This window comes from Hypanus sabinus, chromosome 18, assembly GCF_030144855.1.
Source record: "Hypanus sabinus isolate sHypSab1 chromosome 18, sHypSab1.hap1, whole genome shotgun sequence".
Classification (NCBI taxonomy): Eukaryota; Metazoa; Chordata; class Chondrichthyes; order Myliobatiformes; family Dasyatidae; genus Hypanus; species Hypanus sabinus.
The window spans coordinates 76,433,849-76,452,906 of record NC_082723.1 but is presented as its reverse complement, the minus strand read 5'-3'; the positions used below and the strand labels follow the sequence as shown (position 1 = coordinate 76,452,906).

Genomic DNA, 19,058 nt, shown 5'->3' with positions numbered 1-19,058 from the left:
CTTTCCTACGACAGTATTTCATGTAATGCAGTAAATCTGGTCATCATCCTCCTCCACCTCTTCTACAGTGCACCGCAGGGCTGTGAGCTTAGCCTCCTGCTCTACTCACTTTACACCTATGACTGTGTGGCTAAGCACAGCTCCTATGCCATATTCACGTTCACTGCTGGAGGCCAAATCAAGGTGGTGATGAATCAGCATATACGAGGGAGATTGAAAATTTCACTGAGTAGTGCCACAACAACAACTTCTCACCTGATCTCAGCAAGACCAAGGAACTAATTATAGACTTCAAGAGATGGAAACCAGAGGTCCTCAAGCCAGTCCTCATCAGAGGAGCAGAGGCGGAAAGGGTAAGCAACTTTAAATTGCTGGGTGTTAAAACTTTGACAAACCTCTATAGATGTGCAGTGGAGAGTGTATTGAATAGCTGCATCACAGCCTGGAATGAAAGCCCAAATGTCTTTCAATGGAAAATCTTACAAAAGGTAGTGGATTCAGCCTAGTATGTAATGGATACATATTGAGCACATTGAGCTCATTGAGCACATCAACATGAAATGCTGTCGTAGGAAAGCAGAATCTATCATCAGAGATCCCCAGCACCCAGGCCGTGCTCTCCTCTCACTGCTGCTATCAGGTAGAAGGTACAAGACCCTCAGGACTCACACCACTGGGTTCCCAAACAGCTTACTACCCCTCAAACATCAGGCTCTTGAGCAAAAGGGGATAACTGCACTCACTTGCCCATCCTTTGAGATGATTCCACAATGAATGATCTCATTTTCTTTCATTATCTCATGTTCTCATTATCTATTGCTATTTATTTATATTTGTATTTGCACTGTTTGTTGTCTTCTGCACTCTGGTTGATCTTTCATTGATCCTGTTATAGTTATTATTCTTTAGATTTGCTGAGTATGCCCACAGGAAAATGAATCTCAGGGTTGAATATGATGACAAATCTGTAAAACTGTGAAATCTGACTATTATCTTCTTCACCTATTCCACAATGGATGTTGTAAGAGAAGACTTTATTGTTACTGGAATTTTTAAATGAATGATAACTTTTATTTCCCAGCAGAACAGTACTGTATTGAGTACACCTGGAAAGAAATCTGTTCTTGTGTTCAGAACATTACAACAGATACAACTACATCTTGTATCTCATCTCTTCCCAGCTAACACTAGTTTAAAGGAGACCACAGAGTTTGTTGGGAGCTTTCCAAAACCAAGTCAGCACACCCACTCAAAGTAAACACAGCATTAGTCACTTTTAAACCACTTTATATACAAAGTTTATGAAAAACATTCGAGATCCTGTGGCCTTGGAAGTAGTGATAAGCAATTAACCCAGCAAGTGTTGGAAATCAATTTAACTGATACGAAATTTTAAAAAACAAACATTCCCAGATGCCAAATGGGAAAATTATAAAAACTTTTGTTTATTTTTCACTAATAAACACCAAGTATCCATTCAAACCAGACAGAATCTACATTTTTGTTAATATTGATTGAAGAACACTGCAAATTGCTCTCAAAATGATTATAAGACCATTTTATTTCAAAATTATTTGTTTGTGGTTTGAGGCAAACAGAGGCAGAAACTGGAGGGATTTAGACCATGTTTTGGCACATGTATCACTTAATTTGGCATCATGGACAGGACAGATACTCTGGGCACCTGTGTTATACTGACCTTCTCATCGCTACTGTCAAGGAGCCTGACACTTAGTGATCAAAGAACAGCTTCTTCCCCTCTGCTATCCTATTTCTGAATGGATAATGAACCGATGGACACTATCTCATGACTTTTTTAAAAATTTCTACATAAAATGACTGTCAAAAAAACTTAAAAATTTAAAACTTCAAAATAAATGTTATTATTAAAGTGCATATATGTCACAACATACAACCCTGAGTTTGATTTGCCTGTGGGCATACTCAGCAAATCTATAGAATAGTAACTATAACAGGATCAAAGATCAGCTAGAGTACAGAAGACAACAAACTGTGCAAATGCAAATAGAAATAAATAGTAATTAATAATGAGAGCATGAGATAATAGAAAAATAGTCCTGAAATGAGATCATTGGTTGTGGGAACATCTCAATGAGTGCAGTTGTCCCTGTTTGTTCAAGAGCCTGAAAGTTGTTCTTTTAAAATCAATTCCAAAACATCCCATTGTAATGAACATTAATTAGAAACAAGAAAAGACACTCCATATCGAAATAAAAAATTAATTGCAAAAAAAGGATAGGGAAAAGCTGAAGAAAATTGCAGTCACAGGCATCTCCATCATGGGCACGAACCTCCCCAGCATCCAGGACATCTTCAAAAGGCAATGCCTCAAACAGGCAGCAACCATCATGAAGGACCCCCATCACAAAGACATGTCCTTTTCTCATTGCTGCCATCTGGGAGATGGTACAGCAGCCTACTCAACATTCAGGAACATCAAATTTGAATGGATATTGAGCCCATGAACATTATGTCACAAATGTTCTTGCTGTCTTTTTGCACTACATATTTAAGTTATTTTTTATATATACTTATTGAAATCAAAAGTATTTTTTCTGTATTGCAGTGTATTGCTGCTGCAAAATATCAAATTTAATGACATATGCCAGTGATATTAAGCTGGATTCTGATTCTGACTCAGGACTGAAACATATTCTCATATACTGCATCGTGTGCTGGTACACAGTAAGACTTTGGAACAGTAATGTATATCACAGCAACAATCTGAAGTGACTGATTGCGACAGTGTTGTCCAATGATAGTACCATGTGCCTTCCAATGTTTAATTTGTGCTTGTTTGCTCTTTTGTGAATCAATGTCCTGTAACCAGGGCAAACTTTACAGCACAAAGTTTATGAAAAACATCCAGCCTGCTGATTCAACTCTACAAACCTGCCATTCCACTGTGGTGTTCACAGGTAAGTCATTATAACCTTGTTTAATCACACTCAATTTAAGATTGCTAATGAAAAATATCAATACAATCAATAGTTTATAAGGATCCACAAACTTAATGGCAAACCACGTGCTTGTTTTTCACAGCATTTGGAAAGTGTTCTTTATCGTTTACAGGGGATCTTATATTTGGTGAGCAAACTTTGATTTTGGGACCTCATGTATTTATTTTGATATAATGGATGTATTAGAGAAAGATATTACACTTTCTTCAACTTGAGACCTTTTCCAACAATATTGAAACTTAGAAATAACTTCCAAATAATATCTTTTTCCAAAATACCTAACATACTTCACTGTGTTAAAGTATAACATCTTTCTCTAAAATGCATATAATCTATCAAACTAAATGTACAATTATCAGAATAATTACCTAAATTGGTATAGGAGGGAGATTGAAAATTTGGCTGAGTGGTGTCATAACAAAAATCTTTCCCTAAATGAGAGGGAAGCCAGACCTGGGTGTCAATATCTCAGAACAAAAGTCCTGGACCTATCACATAAATATAATTGCAAAGAAAGCACAAAAGTGCCTCTACTTCCTTAGGAGTCTGAGGAGATTTGGCATCTCATTAAAAACCCTGACAAACTTCTGTAGATGTGCAGTGAGGAGTATATTGACTGGCTGCAACCCAGCCTGGATTGGAAACACCAGTGCCTTTGAACGGATAATCCTACAAAAGATAGCGGATTCAGCTCAGTACATCACAGGTACTGCCCTTTCAACCATTGAGAACATCTACAGGAAATACTGCCGTAGAAAAGCAGTTTCCATTATCAAAGATCCTCACCGCCCAGCCCATGCTCTTTTCTCAATGCTGCCATCAGGTAGGAGGCACAGGTGCCTCAGGACTCACACACCAGGTTGAAAAACAGTTACTACCTCTCAACCATCATGCTCTTGAGCAAAAGGAGATAACTACATCAATGATCTCACTTTTAGGACTCTTTATCGCATGTTCTGGTTATTCATTGCTATTTATTTATACTTGCATTTGCACAGTTTGTTGTCTTCTTTGTTCTTGTTCTTTCATTGATCCTGTTTAGATTTGCTAAGGTTGCCGACAGGAAAAAGAATCTCAGGGTTATATGTAATGACATGTACAGTGCCTATAAAAAGTATTTCTTCCCCCCCCCCCCAGAAGTATTCATGTTTTATTGTTTTACAACATTGAATTACAATGGATTTAATTTTTCTGTTGATTAGTGTCAAAAAAGCCAAAGTGTCTTTCATTGTCAAAGTGAAAAAAGATCTCTACAAGGCGATCTAAATTAATTACAAATATAAAACACAAAATAATTGATTGCACAAGTATTCACCCCTTTGGAGTCGGTATTTAATAGATGCACCTTTACACCAATTACAGCCTTTAATCTGTGCGGATAGGTCTCTATCAGCTTTGCACATCTAGACACTGCAATTTTCCCCAAATCTTCTTTATAAAACTGCTCAAGCTCTGTCAAATTGCATGGGGATCATGAGTGAACAGCCCTTTTCAAGTCCAGTCACAAATGCTTAATTGGATTGAGGTCTGGACTTTGACTTGGCCACTCCAGGACATTAACTTTGTTGTTTTTTAAGCCATTCCTGTGTAGCTTTGGCTTTATGCTAGGGGGTTATTGTCTTGCTGGAAAACAAATCTTCTCCCAAGTTGCAGCTGTATTGCAGACTGCATCAGGTTCTCCTCCAGGATTTTCCTGTACTTTGCCAAAAAGTTCAATATTTGTTTCATCAGACCATGGAACTTACTTCCAGCTGACTTCAGAGTCTCCCCCATTCCTTCTGGCAAGCTCTAACCGACATTTCATGTGAATTCTTTTCAACAGTGGCTTTCTTTTTGCCACTCTCCCATAAAGCTGCAACTGGTGAATCACCCAGGCAACAGTTGTTGAATGCGCAGTCTCTCCCATCTCAGTCACAGAAGCTTGTAACTCCTCCAGAGTTGTCATAGGTCTCTTGGTGGCCTCCCTCACGAGTTTCCTTCTTGCACAGTCACTCAGTTTTTGAGGATGGCCTGCTCTAGGCAGATTTACAGCTGTGCCATATTCTTTCCATTTTTTGATGATTGACTTCACTGTACTCCAAGTGATATTCAGTGACTTGGAAATTTTCTTCTATCCATCTCCTGATGTGCTTTTCAATAAACCTTTTGCAGAGTTGATTGGAATGTTCTTTTGTCTTCATGGTGTAGTTTTTGCCAGGATACTGACTCAACAGCAGTTGGAGCTTCCAGATACAGGTGTATTTTTACTAAAATCAATTGAATACCTAGACAGCACATGGGTCTCCAAAAACAGAACTTCATTTAACTAATTATGTGACTTCTGAAAAGCCAATTGGTTGTACCAGTGATGATCTGGAGTGTCATATTTAGGGGGGGGGGGGGGGGGGGGGAAGGGAATACTTATGCAATCAATTATTTTGTGTTTTATATTTGTAAATAATTTAGATCATTTTGTAGAAATCTGCTTCCACTTTGACACAAAATAGTGTTTATCTGTTGATCAGTGTCAAAAAAGCCAAATTAAATCCACTGTGATTCAATATTGCAGACAATAAAACATGAAAACTTCCAAGGGGGTGAATACTTATTATAAATTTTACTTTGAAATCTTATCAATAAAAAACATGATAAATATTGGTATGGGACAATGAATGATAGGAGTTAAAAGATTTAAGTCGTATTTATTACCTGGGATGAGATTTATGTGTGGTATTAGAATCCCACATTATCGTCTTTCAGTGTGCCCTTAGTCAAAGTTACCTACTTAAGGTGTGAGTATTAAATATCCACTTCACTTTATGCAAAAAACGACAACTTTTTCTGGTGCCATTCGGTTCAATTCCTCTAACCAGCATTATAATGAGTTTCAGCTCAGTTATGTTCCTCCTCTAAGCACTTACATTGAGCTCCTCACATTGCCAAGATGATGGCATATCAGGGACCTGCAAAACTGTTTGTGGTTTGCTGGAAACCCAAAACAACACACACACAATGCTGGAGGAACTCAGCAAGTCAGGCAGCATCTATGGAAATTAATAAACAGTCAATGTTACAGGCTGAGACCATTCTTCAGGACTGGAAAGGAAGGAGAAAGATGCCGGAATAAAAAGGTGGGGGAGGGGAAGGAGGATGGCTGGAAAGTGATAGGTGAAGCCAGGTGGGTGGGAAAGGTAAAGGGTTGGAGAGGAAGGAATCTGATAGGAGAGGAGAGTGGATCATAGGAGAAAGAGAAGGAGGGGCACCAGGCGCAGTGAGAAGAGGTAAGAGACCAGAGTGGGGAATAGAAGAAGAGAGGAGGGGGAAGGATTATTTTTTACAAGAAGGAGAAATCAATATTCATGCCATCAGGTTGGAGGCTACCCAGATGGTGGAGTTGTTTCTCCACTCTGATTAATACACATTAATCCATATATATTTCTAAAATTCCTGAATGACTCCTTACCCTTCACATTTTAAAACCCAAATTGACATGTGAAGAAGAGGTTCTCCATAAGCATTTCACCTTTCACCCTTAGTTCTAGTTTCACCCAACCTCAGTGCGAAAAGCCTGCTTGCATTTACCCTCAAACTTCTGTAAATATCTACCAAATCTCTCCTCATTCTCAACTCTCTAGGGAAATAAAGTCCTAATCAAGGTCACTTAGATCACATTTCTTCACCATTCTAACGTTTGGTCTGGATAAAAACTGAGCCTCTTGACCATGTCTGTATGCTTTTATGTATTAAGTTGCTGCCACATGATTGGCTGATTAGAGATCTGCATGAACAAGCAGGTGTATAGGTGTACCTAATAAAGTGACCACTGTGTATATCATTACTTATTGCATAGATATTCACGACTATATTTATAACCAGATAATAAAATGTTAAAACTTTTGATTTTACACATGTCATTTACAGCTTACTATGAGATTAATTAAAAGCATTCTGATGATTCAGAGCTCTAAGAACATAAAAAGATTCAAAGTACATTTATTATCAAAGTATGCAGTATACAACCCTGAGATCCATCTTCCCAAACAACCACGAAACAAAGAAAGCTATTTAACACATTCAAAGAAAAACATCAAACCTCCAATGCGCAAAAACCAAACAAATTGTGCAAATGGTAAAAACAGAATGAACTGAAACACAGAATATAAAACACTAAACCACAAAGTCCAGGCATATTCAGTACAGTTTAGCACAGTTCAATCTGGCGCTGTGTTGTTTGTTACCATTAGAAAGGCAAAAAGTGTCACCTATAAGTATGAGGTGTTGCCCTTTGGTAGGACCATCCTGGGTAGGTCTTACACAGTGAATGGTAGGGAACTGATGAGTACTGTTGAACAAAGGGATCTGGGAATACAGGTCCATGATTCATTGAAAGTGGCGTCACAGGTAGATAAGGTGTTAAAGAAAGCTTTTGGCACATTGGCCTTCATAAATCAATGCATTGAGGACAAAAGATAAGATGTTATGTTGAAGTTGTATAAGACATTGGTGAGGCCTAATTTGTAGTATTGTATACAATTTTGGTCACTTACCTACAGGAAAGATGTAAACAAGGTTGAAAGAGCACAGAGAAAATTTACAAGGGTGTTGCAGGGTCTGGAGGACCTGAGTTATAAAGGAAGATTGAATAGGTCAAGAGGGGTACAGATATGGTAAATGCAAGCAGGCTTTTTCCACTGAGGTTGGGTGAGACTAAAATGGAGATCATGGGTTAAGGGTGAAAGGCGAAAAATTTAAGGGGAACACCTTCACTTAGAGGGTGTTGAGAGTGGAACAGGCTACCAGCCGAAGTGGAGCACACGGTCTCAATTTCAACATTTAAGAGAAGTTTGGATAGGTACATAGATGGTAGGGGTATGGAGGGCTGTGGTTCCAGTGCAAGTCGATAGAAGTGAGCCGTTTAAGTAATTCAACATGGGCTTAACGGGCAGAAGGTCCTGTTTCTATGCTGTACTTTTCTATGACTCTACAAGTACATTAAGTGTTTAAACTTGAAAGTTTATCCTCAGAGTAATAAGTGAAATGTTCCACTATTGATAACAAAAAAACTTCCCAACATACACACTGACTGCAACAGCTTCCATCATATCACTTACTATCTAATGTCTCCATTTGACATCAACAGAAAGATATCACTGCAAAATGAGGATCCTATTCTTCATACTGGGTGTCCTCCTGGTCCCGCCACCAGCATTTTGTGGAATTAAGTCTTTAGCTCAACATTTTGAGCCACAGCCAACCGGTGCATCACCAAACCTGAGGACCAATGAAAATCTCCCCAGCAGGAATATCGAACAATTGCATGAGGACAATACGTTAACACAGGACCTGCTCCCAGATATAGAGGAAGACGAATACCTGGATTTTGATGCAATATTTGCTGAAGAGGATGACGATTATGTTGATGAAATTGACGAAATAGAAATCTCACCAGAAATAGACACGGAATCTCTTCATTTAGACCCCGCAGCAAAAAGAGCCAAGTTACTCCAACTATTCCACGGCAAAACCAGGATTCAACGCTTGAACATCGTCAATGCCAACTTTGCTTTCAATCTTTATAAAAGTATCAGGAATGGAGTCAACCCGCTTGACAACATTTTACTAGCGCCTGTTGGCATCTCAACCACCCTGGGTATGGTTTCTCTAGGTGCAAGACGCGAAACCCATCAGCAGCTATTCCACGTCCTGGGCTTTGCAGAGTTTGTAAATGCAAGTGTAAAGTACGACCAGATGACCGTTCACAATCTCTTTCGCCGGCTGAGTCATCGCCTCTTTCGCCATAACTTTGGTTACACTCTCCAGGGTATTAATGGTCTTTTTGTACGTCAGGATGCTCAGATTCTGAGCAACTTCACACAAAATATGAAAGCCTATTACTTCACCGAGCCACAGTCCGTCAACTTCACTGACCCTGCTCTGATTCATAAAATGAACCAACGCATTCTTAAGCTCACCAAAGGACTGATTAAAGAAGGTATAACGACAATAGATCCACAAACTCTCATCATGATTCTGAACATCTTGTACTTGAAAGGTATATTCTTTCTGTTACAAATTCTGTATATGCAAAAGCTCATATAATTTTTTTGGAAGGCATTTGACAAGCACTGGTTGCTAAGATGAGAACTGTTGGTTTTGGGGGCAGTGTGTTAACATGGATTGAATTGGTTACCATAGGAGTGTGTTCAGAGTCAGAATCAAGTTAATTATCAGACATATGGCATTAAATGTGTTGTTTTGTGGTAGTAGTACAGTGCGATACATAAAAACTATAAGTTACAGTAAGAATATATAAAAATAGTGCAAAAAGACAGAACAATAGTAATGTAGTGTTCATGGGTTCATGGATTAAAGTCATAGAAACAGGACCGTTGGCCCATTTAGTCCATGCCAAACCATTTAAACTGCCTATACCAGTTGACTATAGCCCTTCATAACCCTATCACTATGTACCTTTCCAAACTTCTCTTCAATGTGGAAATCATGCTCATGTGCACCACTTTCACTGGCAGCTCGTTCCACACTCCCACCACTCTGAGTGAAGAAGTTCCCCTCATGTTCCCCTTAAACTTTTCACCTTTTAACCTTAGCCTATGACCCCTAGTTGTAATTCCACCCAAGCTCGGTGGAAAAAGCCTGCTTGCATTTACTCTGTCTATACCCCTCATAATTTTGTAATCTGATGGTGGAGGGAAAGAAGCTGTTCCTAAAATGTTGAGTGTGGATCTTCAGGCTCCTTGTCACTCCTCTTTGATGACAGTAATAAGAAGAGAGCATGCCCAGGAAGGAGTCTTAGGATAAATGTTTTTTTTCCAGGGTTGAATAATGTAATTCATGGAATGCCCCCAGAATTCATCACTGGTCCTCAAATTGTTCAAGATTCATATTCATACCCTGAAGGAGGTAGCTTACCCTGAAAGTTCCAAGTGCATTTATTATCAAAGTATGTATACATTATACAACCTTGAGATTCGTCTCCTAGAAGGCAGCCACGAAACACAGCAACCCAAAAGAATCCATAAAAAAAAACAAACACCCAATGTGCAGAGAAAAAAAAATCATGCAAACAATAAATGCAAGCAAATAGAGTTCTGAACTGGTCCACAGAGAGTCCGCCCCCTGACCCTCAGTTCAGCACAGAGCTGAGTAAACTTTGTGGCGCAGCGAGCTGAACCAGCTCATTCCTCTCTCTGTCTGACCTCTTCGATCAGGCATCCCAATGTCGGGTTCAGTCACATCAGAACACTCTGGGGCCTGGAATTTTATGGAAGGTAAGTTTGATACTGACACAAGAATAGATGGGAGGATATGTTGTAATGAAGATATTCGTACTTTGCAACAGGATATATACAAGTAGAACAACAGGGTGAAAACACATCAAACGGGGTTTAAGGTGGTAAGGCACAAGCTCCTGTATCTAGGTAAGAGGGGTTTGAAGAAAAACTATGATCTAAAAGCAAAAGGATTGCAGAATATCAATTTACATAGAGATCGAGTGCACAAATCACAAAAGGTTATCTAGCAATGGGCTGGAGGGTTGGGGTTCAGAATGAGCGATGTGTTGTGTTTCCAGCATTTGCTGTGCAATTTTCCACACTTGGGATCAACGTCTCAATATGGTAAACGGAAAGTATAATAGCATTCTAAAGCCCAAAGATGCAGAGAATCTGATATTTCTTTTTTATCATGAAGTTGAAAAATTTATTTCCTCTCTGGTGTAACAGGAACATGGCAGACCAAATTTCCTCATGAAAGGACATACCGAGGGGCTTTCTGGCTGAATGAAAAGGATTCTGTCAGGGTGCCTATGATGCAAACCCGGGGAAACTTCCCAGCAACAGTAGACCACAAACTTGAATGTGACATCCTCCAGCTGCCGTATGTGGGAAACATCAGTATGTTAATCGTGGTGCCCCGCAAATTCTCTGGCATGAAGACTATTGAAATGCAGCTGACGTCAGAGGTGGTGTTGACCTGGTTAAAGACCATGACCAACAGGTATATTTTCTCTTCTGGAGTGCAATTAGGTGCTTAGAAATCTAAGGGAAATGAGCATTATGGTCTTATACAAATTCTTGATTAGTCAGGGCGTGAAAGTTTACAGGGAGAAGGCAGGATAAAGAGTCTGAGAGGGAAATGGATTAGTCTTGGCGAAATAGTGGAGCAAACTTTTAATGGCTTAATTCTGCTCCTATATCTTATGGTCTCATGAGGATAGGTCAAGCGAGCTAGGACTTTTCTCTTTGGTGTGAAAGAGGATAGAAGTGATAGAACACCAATGCCTTGAATAGAAAATCTCTCAAAAAGTAGTGGATGCGGCCCTCCCCACCATTGAGCACATCTACAAGGAGCGTTGTTGCAGGAAAGCAGCACACATCATCAGGGACCCCACCACCCAGGACATACTCTCTTCTCACTGCTACCATTAGGAAGAAAGCATAGGAGCCTCAGAAACCACACCACCAGGTTAAGCAACAGGATCTTGATTTAGAGAGGGGATAACTTCACTCGCCCTGTCACTGAATCGTTCCCAAAATCTATGGACTCACTTTCAAGGATTCCTCATCCCATGTACTTGATAATTATTGCTCATTTATTTATTATTATTTCTTCATGTTACTTTTGTATTTGAACAATTTGTTGTCTTTTGCACATTGGTCGTTTGTCCATCGTACTGGATGCAGTCTTTCACTGATTCTACTATGTTTCTTGGATTTACTGAGTATACCCAAAAGAAAACTACTTTGATAATAAATTGATAAATACGGAAATGTAAAGATTTTTACTCCTCATGGATAAAAAGGATGAAAGTAATAAAGTGAATTCAATTCAAATTTACTTTGAACTTTGAGAAAGAGAAATACAAGTTGCAGCGAAAGAGAAAGCAATGTTTAAGAGCGATTTCGGCAGCCAAAGGAAGATAAGATTTGGAGGGAGGTGGGTCATATAAACCAGAATCAGAAAGAACAAGGGGGACTAAGCTGGCTTGTACAGCTTGGTCAGCATGCCTGAGTTGGGCCAGTTTCCGTGCTGTATGTCTCATGAATTAACACTAACAAAAATCTTTATAAAGTTGTGTGTCTCTTAAAATTCACTCTTTATATTTTAAACAACAGAACAATAAAGGTGATGCTCCCCAGATTTAACCTGGTAAAGCAGTACGACCTGGTATCATACTTCAAGACTCTCGGACTGTCGCTGCCTTTTGAACAAACAGCAGACTTTACTGGAATATCAACTCAAGAGAATCTGGGCATTAACCTGGTAGGAGCCTGCTCTAAACCTATCCACTAAAAATAAAAATAATAATAAATAAATAAATATCAACAAATAAACTCTTCTTGTGCTTCCAGTTGGGTACAAGTATCAATTTTAACTGACATTTCACTGACAAACTTTGAGTTCATCATCAAAACACTAGTTAAAATTGATACCTGTACCCGGCTGGATGCCTGAAATGAGCTTATTCGTCATGTACACCAGGAAAGCACTAGATCAGTTTCTGTAACATATAGCATTCAAGTCCTCAATATTATTTACTTATTTGGATTTGCACAATTTGTTCTTTAAACATTGGTTACTTGTAAGTCTTCAATGTGGCTTTTCATTCTATTCTACTTCTTTGTTCTACTATGAATGCCTGCACAAAAATTAATTTCAGAGCAGTACATAGTGTCATATACAGTACTGTGCAAAAGTCTTAGTTTAATGCTGAACCTTTCACATGTACTCAGCTCCTTAAGTGAAGGTTAAAATTCTTATAAATTTTCTCTGTATGCTTTTTAATCTCAATGCTAATTTTCCTGTATGTACAGTACTGTGCAAAAGTCTGAGGCATATGTAAAAAAATTCTGTAAAGCATAGATTCTTTCAAAAATAATGAAATAAAAAGTTTCTAAATATCTCAAATATTTACCAGAAAGGGAAGTAAACAGTTAAACACAAAATCAAATCGATATTTGGTGTGACAACCAAAACTGCATCAATTCTAGCGTGCAGTTTTGTAAGTAAAACAGCTGGCAGGTTAATTCAAACATCTTGTAGAACTTGCCACAGTTCTTCTGCAGACTTTGGCTGTCTTGCTTGCTGCTGTCTTTCCAGGTTATCCCAGACAGATGTTGAGATCAGAGCTCGGTGGAGCCTATACCATCTGAAACCATATAAAAAATCTAGGGTGCCTAAGACTTTTGCACAGTACTGTGCGTACTTTGAAAATAAATTTACTTTGAACCTTGAGATTCTGGGCATTAATCTGGTAGGAGCCCTCTCTGTACCTATCGACTAAAAGCATTGAACAGACTCTAACTATGGCCGGAAACTATCATTGAATAGACTCTGAGTATAGAACATAGAACAATACAGCACAGTACAAGCTCTTCACCCCACAATGTTGTGCTGACCCTTAAACCCTACCACACATATAAAACCCCCCCACCTTAAATCCCTCCATATACCTGTCTAGTCATCTCTTAAATTTCACCTCCACCACCTCCACCATCTGCCTCCACCACCAACTCAGGCAGTGCATTCCACGCATCAACCACTCTTTGAGTGAAAAACCTTCCTCTAACATCCCCCTTCAGCTTCCCTCCCCTTACCTTAAAGCCATGTCCTCTTGTATTGAGCAGTGGTGCCCTGGGGAAGAGGCGCTGGCTTTCCACTCTATCTTGTTAGACACGATCTGCCCTTCACAAAGCCATGCTGACTGTCCCTGATCAGACCATGATTCTCTAAATGCCCACAGATTCTATCTCTAAAAATCTTTTCCAACACCTTTCCCACACAGACATAAGGCTCACTGGTCTATAATTACCCGGACTATCCCTACTACCTTTTTTGAACATGAGGACAACATTCTTAATTGGACAACATTCTTTATCTTCCTCACCAAGTCAAATTTATCCTTAACATCCTGCAAGAGATCCCTAAACATCGATCACATGTCCATAGTACATTTCCCTGCAAAAACATCATCCCAATTCACACCCACAAGTTCTAGCCTTATAGCCTCATAATTTGCCTTTCCCCAATTAAAAATTTTCCTGTCCTCTCTGATTCTATCCTTTTCCATGATAATGCTAAAGGTCAGGGAGCAGTGGTTACTGTCCCCCAGATGCTCACCCACTGACAGACCTGTGACCTGACCTGGTTTGTTACCCAGTACTAGATCTAGTATGGCATTCCCCAGTCGGCCTGTTGACATACTGAGACAGGAATCCGTCCTGGACACACTTAACAAACTCTGCCCTGTCTAAACCATTGGAACTAATCAGGTGCCAATCAATATTAGGGAAGTTAAAGTCACCCATGATAACAACCCTGTTATTTTTGCACCTTTCCAAAATCTGCCTCCCAATCTGCTCCTTGGTATCTCTGCTGCTCTGTCTGAAAACTATCATTCTTGTAGGTGCAGCATGCACTTAAGAAGGCAAATATGCCTTCGATGGAAAAGACTTCCAAAAGAGAAGCAAAACTGTATTGTTACAATTGTAATGAGACCACACCTAGAGTATGGTGTATAGTTTCAGTCTCTTATGCAAGATAACAAAACAAAACTCCCATGAATAGAGAGCAATGAGGGTTCACCAAAACCAGGGGTTGCCAACCTGCGGTCCATGCACCCCTTGCTTGTGGTTCTTGACATATTAAAGGTTGGGAATTCCTGGACAAAATGATAACTGGGATGTTCCTTTATCTTTAAGCATTCTTCCACAAAAGAAAACATCCTTTCCACATCACTTTGTGAAGGTTCCCCAAGGATCCCATAAGTTTGAATCAAATCACCATTCTTTATTTTAAAATCCAAAGCCTGGTGTGCCCAACATTTTCCTTGCAAGACAATCTGTGCATTTATACAAATACAAATACTTTATTGTCATCAAACAATTGATACTAGAGCGTACAATCATCACAGTGATATTTGTTTCAGCGCTTCCCTGAAGTACAAATCGAAGAGATATAATAAAAATTTAAATTATAAATCAGAAGTAGAAAACAGCAAAGGGAAAGTACAGTAGTGCAAGTCAGGTCTGGATATTTGGAAGGTATGGCCCAGATCCGGGTCAGGATCTGTTCAGCAGTCTTATCACAGTTGGAAAGAAGCTGTTCCCAAATCTGGCCATACGGATCTTCAAGCTCCTGAACCTTCTCCTGGAGGGAAGTGGGACAATAAGTGTGTTGGCTGGGTGGGACTTATCTTTGATTATCCTGGCAGCACTGCTCCGACAGTGTATGGTGTAAAGTGAGTCCAAGGATGGAAGATTGGTTTGTGTGATGTGCTGGGCTAGGTTCATGATCTTCTGCAGCTTCTTCTGGTCTTGGACAGGACAACTTCCATACCAGGTTGTGATGCACCCTAGAAGAATGCTTTCTACGCTGCACCTATAAAAATTAGTGAGGGTTTTAGGGGACAGGCCAAATTTCTTCAGCTTCCTCAGGAAATAAAGGCACTGGAGGGCCTTCTTGGCAGTGGACTCTACTTGGTTAGACCAAGTCAGGTCATTTGTGATATTCACTCCGAGGAACTTAAAGCTTTTGACCTGTTCCACCTGCACACCACCGATGTAGATGGGGTCGTGCGGTCCGCTACTCCTTCTGAACTCAACAACCAATTCCTTCGTCTTGCTGACGTTGAGGGATAGGTTATTGTCTTCGCACTATGCCACCAGGTTCTTAATTTCCTCTCTATACTCAGACTCATCATTACCCAAGATGCTGGTATTAGTCTAGTAAATGGAAATAATTCAGAAGGTGTGTGCCTTGGTATGGTTGATGGTTGGGTTGAGCATGCTGAGTACATTTACTTGTAAATGTTTCGTCCCCATGTGAGAAGACATCATAAGTGGTGTGTCCTCCGAATGCTCGGCCTTTATATACTTATCAATCAGCTAATTGGACATCATTATGGAAACAATTGTGATATGGGGAGAAAATCTCATTGCTGATTGGCTGTGTGGCAAACTTTATGCTTTGGGACAGGAACTTTGTCCGCATTGGTTCATAAATAGGAATCAATAGTGCACCCACAGTGCTTCACCGTGGTGGGGCGTGGCTCCTAGTGCAAGGTTCGAACAACTTAAACACTAGCCCAGATAGTCTGAGGGCTCCTTTCTCTGTGACACTAAGGCTGTGAGGCTGCCCTCAGCTGCTCTTCTTTGTGCCTGCAAACTTTGCAGCGGTTTACCCAGTTAATATGATGAACTGATACTGAGGCTTTGGGTCTACCCTGGGCTGCTCCAGAAATATGGATCTAAGGATTCAATGTGGTTCAGAATGCTGTTGTTTTTGCTTACGTCAATTAGTTGCATGATTTGTTCTATTTTGCTTTTCTCTTTCTTTATGGGTACTGGGGGAATTGGATACATTCGGGTTCCTTTGCTTTGTGACTGCTTGTGAAGCAAACAAATCTCAAGATTGTATAATTTATACATTTGTTGATAATAAATGCGCTTTGAAAATATGAATCCTTGAATCTCCTTGTATGGTGATTCAAGCAAATGTTTGCAAGTAAATTGCCAAGATCAGAGATCAACTCAACCCAACCAGTCTGGTCAATCTTCTCTGAACTCTTCTAAAGTATTCACTCCCTTACTGAGAGTAATCCCAATATCTCATTAATGTTCCAGACAACTAAAGCATGATCTTCCGATTTTGTATCCCATTCCCCTAGTCATAAACATGGCTAGCTCTCCTAGTAACTTGCTGTACCTCCTTACGAGTCTTTTATGTATTATACAATAGATCATTCTGCATCCCAGAGCTCTGCAGACTCTCACCTTTTAGATAAAGTGTTTCTTGCTGTTTTCCTTGCTAAAATAGACTATTTAATTTTATCCACATATTATACTCCATAGGCCTTACCTTTGCTTACTCACTTAGCCCTTCTACGTAGCCTTCTCACATCCCTGAAGAATGCTTTTATTTGTTAGTTACAGGTCCTTAAGAAGGATAAGCTTCCACCAACTTTTAAATGTTCCCAATGGTGTGTGAAAAATGAGGTAGAGTTCATGGGTGGTTGGGTGGAGACATACCTGTACCAAAGGCAGTGTAAGGCACTTCTTCCCTCATCTAGCCTGCAGGTCACCCTTGGGCAATGTGTAGCAACTGCTTAGACACCACCTCCACCCCCCTGATCAGGGTCATATGAAGCCATGGGAACAGGAGGGTGGTCATATGAGCAGCTAGAGCATATCAGAAAGTCCTGGTTATGCGACCACTGACGCCAGGCAGACAATCTCTGAAGAGTATTGATAATGGTTAGGTTCACCTGTCTTGTAAAGACACTGCGAAGAAGGCAGCAATGGCAAACCACTTCTGTAGAAAAATTTGCCCAGAACAGTTATGGTCATGGAGACCAAGATCGTCCACGTTGTACAACACAGCACATAATGATGATGATGAGTGTTGTTGGGACTGTCAGAAATCTGACAACTGAATAACTCCAGCACTGTGGCTGACACTCTTGTCTGCTGCACACTAAACCATTTGTTCCAGTCAGAGTTGTGCTTAACTGATGAACTGACTGTATTTGACTTAATCATCTGCCTTTCGTTTCTTCCCCTAGTTCAAACACCAAGGATCGATCACAGTAAATGAAGAAGGAACGACAGCAGCTTCTCTGACAACGGTTGGCTTCATGCCCCTCTCCTCGCAGAATGAATTTGCTGTTAAGAAGCCTTTCTTATTCCTTATATATGAGCACCGCACTGAATGCCTACTGTATATGGGCCGGGTGACAAATCCTTTGAAGAACTAACGACCTACACATTAAAATTGCTATACTGCCAATAAACAGGCTAATATTGACCAAAAATTAATCAATATAAAATATTGTGACATTAAGGTAGAAGAACATAGCACTGTAAACAGAAGAGTGTTATTTCACGGAATGAGCTGTCAAGTCAGATATTAAAAGAGCAACATCTTCCAAAATGCTGGCGGAACTCAGCAGGTCAAGCAGCACCAAAAGAGGGAAATAAACAGTCAACATTTCGGGCTGAGACCCTTCATCCGGACAGGAAAGGAAGGGGGAAGAAGCCTGGCATTTCCATTGATGCTGTCTGACCAGCTAAGCTCCTTCAGCATTCTGTGTATGTCGCTCTGGATTTCCAGCGTCTACAGAATCTCATGTGTTAATATTTTCCTTCTGAAGATGTACCTTTATCCAATCCATTCCAGGGTAGTAGTGTGAATTATCAACTCATGACTCAGTAGATGCTGAAAATTCAAACAGAAAAAACTCCTGAGGAACTCAGCAGGTCAGGCAGCATCTATGGAGAAGAACAGAGAAACAGTCGACATTTCAGGCCAAGACCCTTCATTTTGGCCCAAAACATTGATTGTTTATTCCTCTCTACAGATACTGCCTGACCTACTGATTTCCTCTAGCAATTTTTGTGTGTTGCTTGTGTGAATTCTTGCCTCTGCCTAACATTGTTTACTTTAATACCAATACTGAAGTTTAACTGTGTAATGTGAATTTATAATTGTTTTAAGAGCTGACAGTACTGGACTATTGGAGATGTCATCCGTAGAACAGCATAATTCTTTTAATGGCTGTATTGACTAACATTTGCTAAAAACAGATACAAAAATGTCCTCTCTAATGTTAAGTTAGTCATTAAACTGCTGTTGATAAAATGTTTACCAGACTGCTTCTCTGCAGTCCAAACCTTATTTAGGAAGGAGAAGTTTCACTTTGGAGATTGTTTAGTTTTAAGACAGGATATATACTGCAAATTAAAATGTTGAACTGAGCAATCAGAAACAAATGTATTAGCTAAGCAGCGCTGGTGTGGTAACAATGACTGAACCTGATACATAGACAGAGAATAATCATTAACCTGGGCAACATTATTACTTACGGAAAGAGATTTATTCCAGATAACTGTTGCAGACAAAACAACACTTAACGTGTTGTGGAAAGGTAGGCTAATTTTTGTGATTGATAGAATTGTATTCCAGCTGAAGCTTAAGCAATGACTAATAGAAACATCAACCAACATTTCACCCTACAAGGGAAATTCCCCATTTACTCAAAGAAAGTTTGCCATACCCTTTGAATAGTGCTTGTCTGTTTCA

At 39.8% G+C, this 19,058-nt stretch overlaps 2 protein-coding genes across 2 annotated transcripts in view; one reads left to right on the top strand and one right to left on the bottom strand.

Annotated features, from left to right (window-relative positions):
• Positions 1–19,058, bottom strand: part of pi4kab (phosphatidylinositol 4-kinase, catalytic, alpha b) — a 314,691-nt gene that overhangs the window by 167,619 nt on the left and 128,014 nt on the right. The window lies entirely within an intron of this gene.
• Positions 2,834–18,348, top strand: serpind1 (serpin peptidase inhibitor, clade D (heparin cofactor), member 1). The gene is made up of 5 exons (XM_059943703.1): positions 2,834–2,939; positions 8,101–9,012; positions 10,703–10,976; positions 12,095–12,242; positions 17,542–18,348. The coding sequence occupies exons 1-5, from the start codon at positions 2,837–2,839 to the stop codon at positions 17,731–17,733; spliced, it is 1,629 nt and encodes a 542-aa protein (XP_059799686.1). The 5' UTR covers positions 2,834–2,836; the 3' UTR covers positions 17,734–18,348.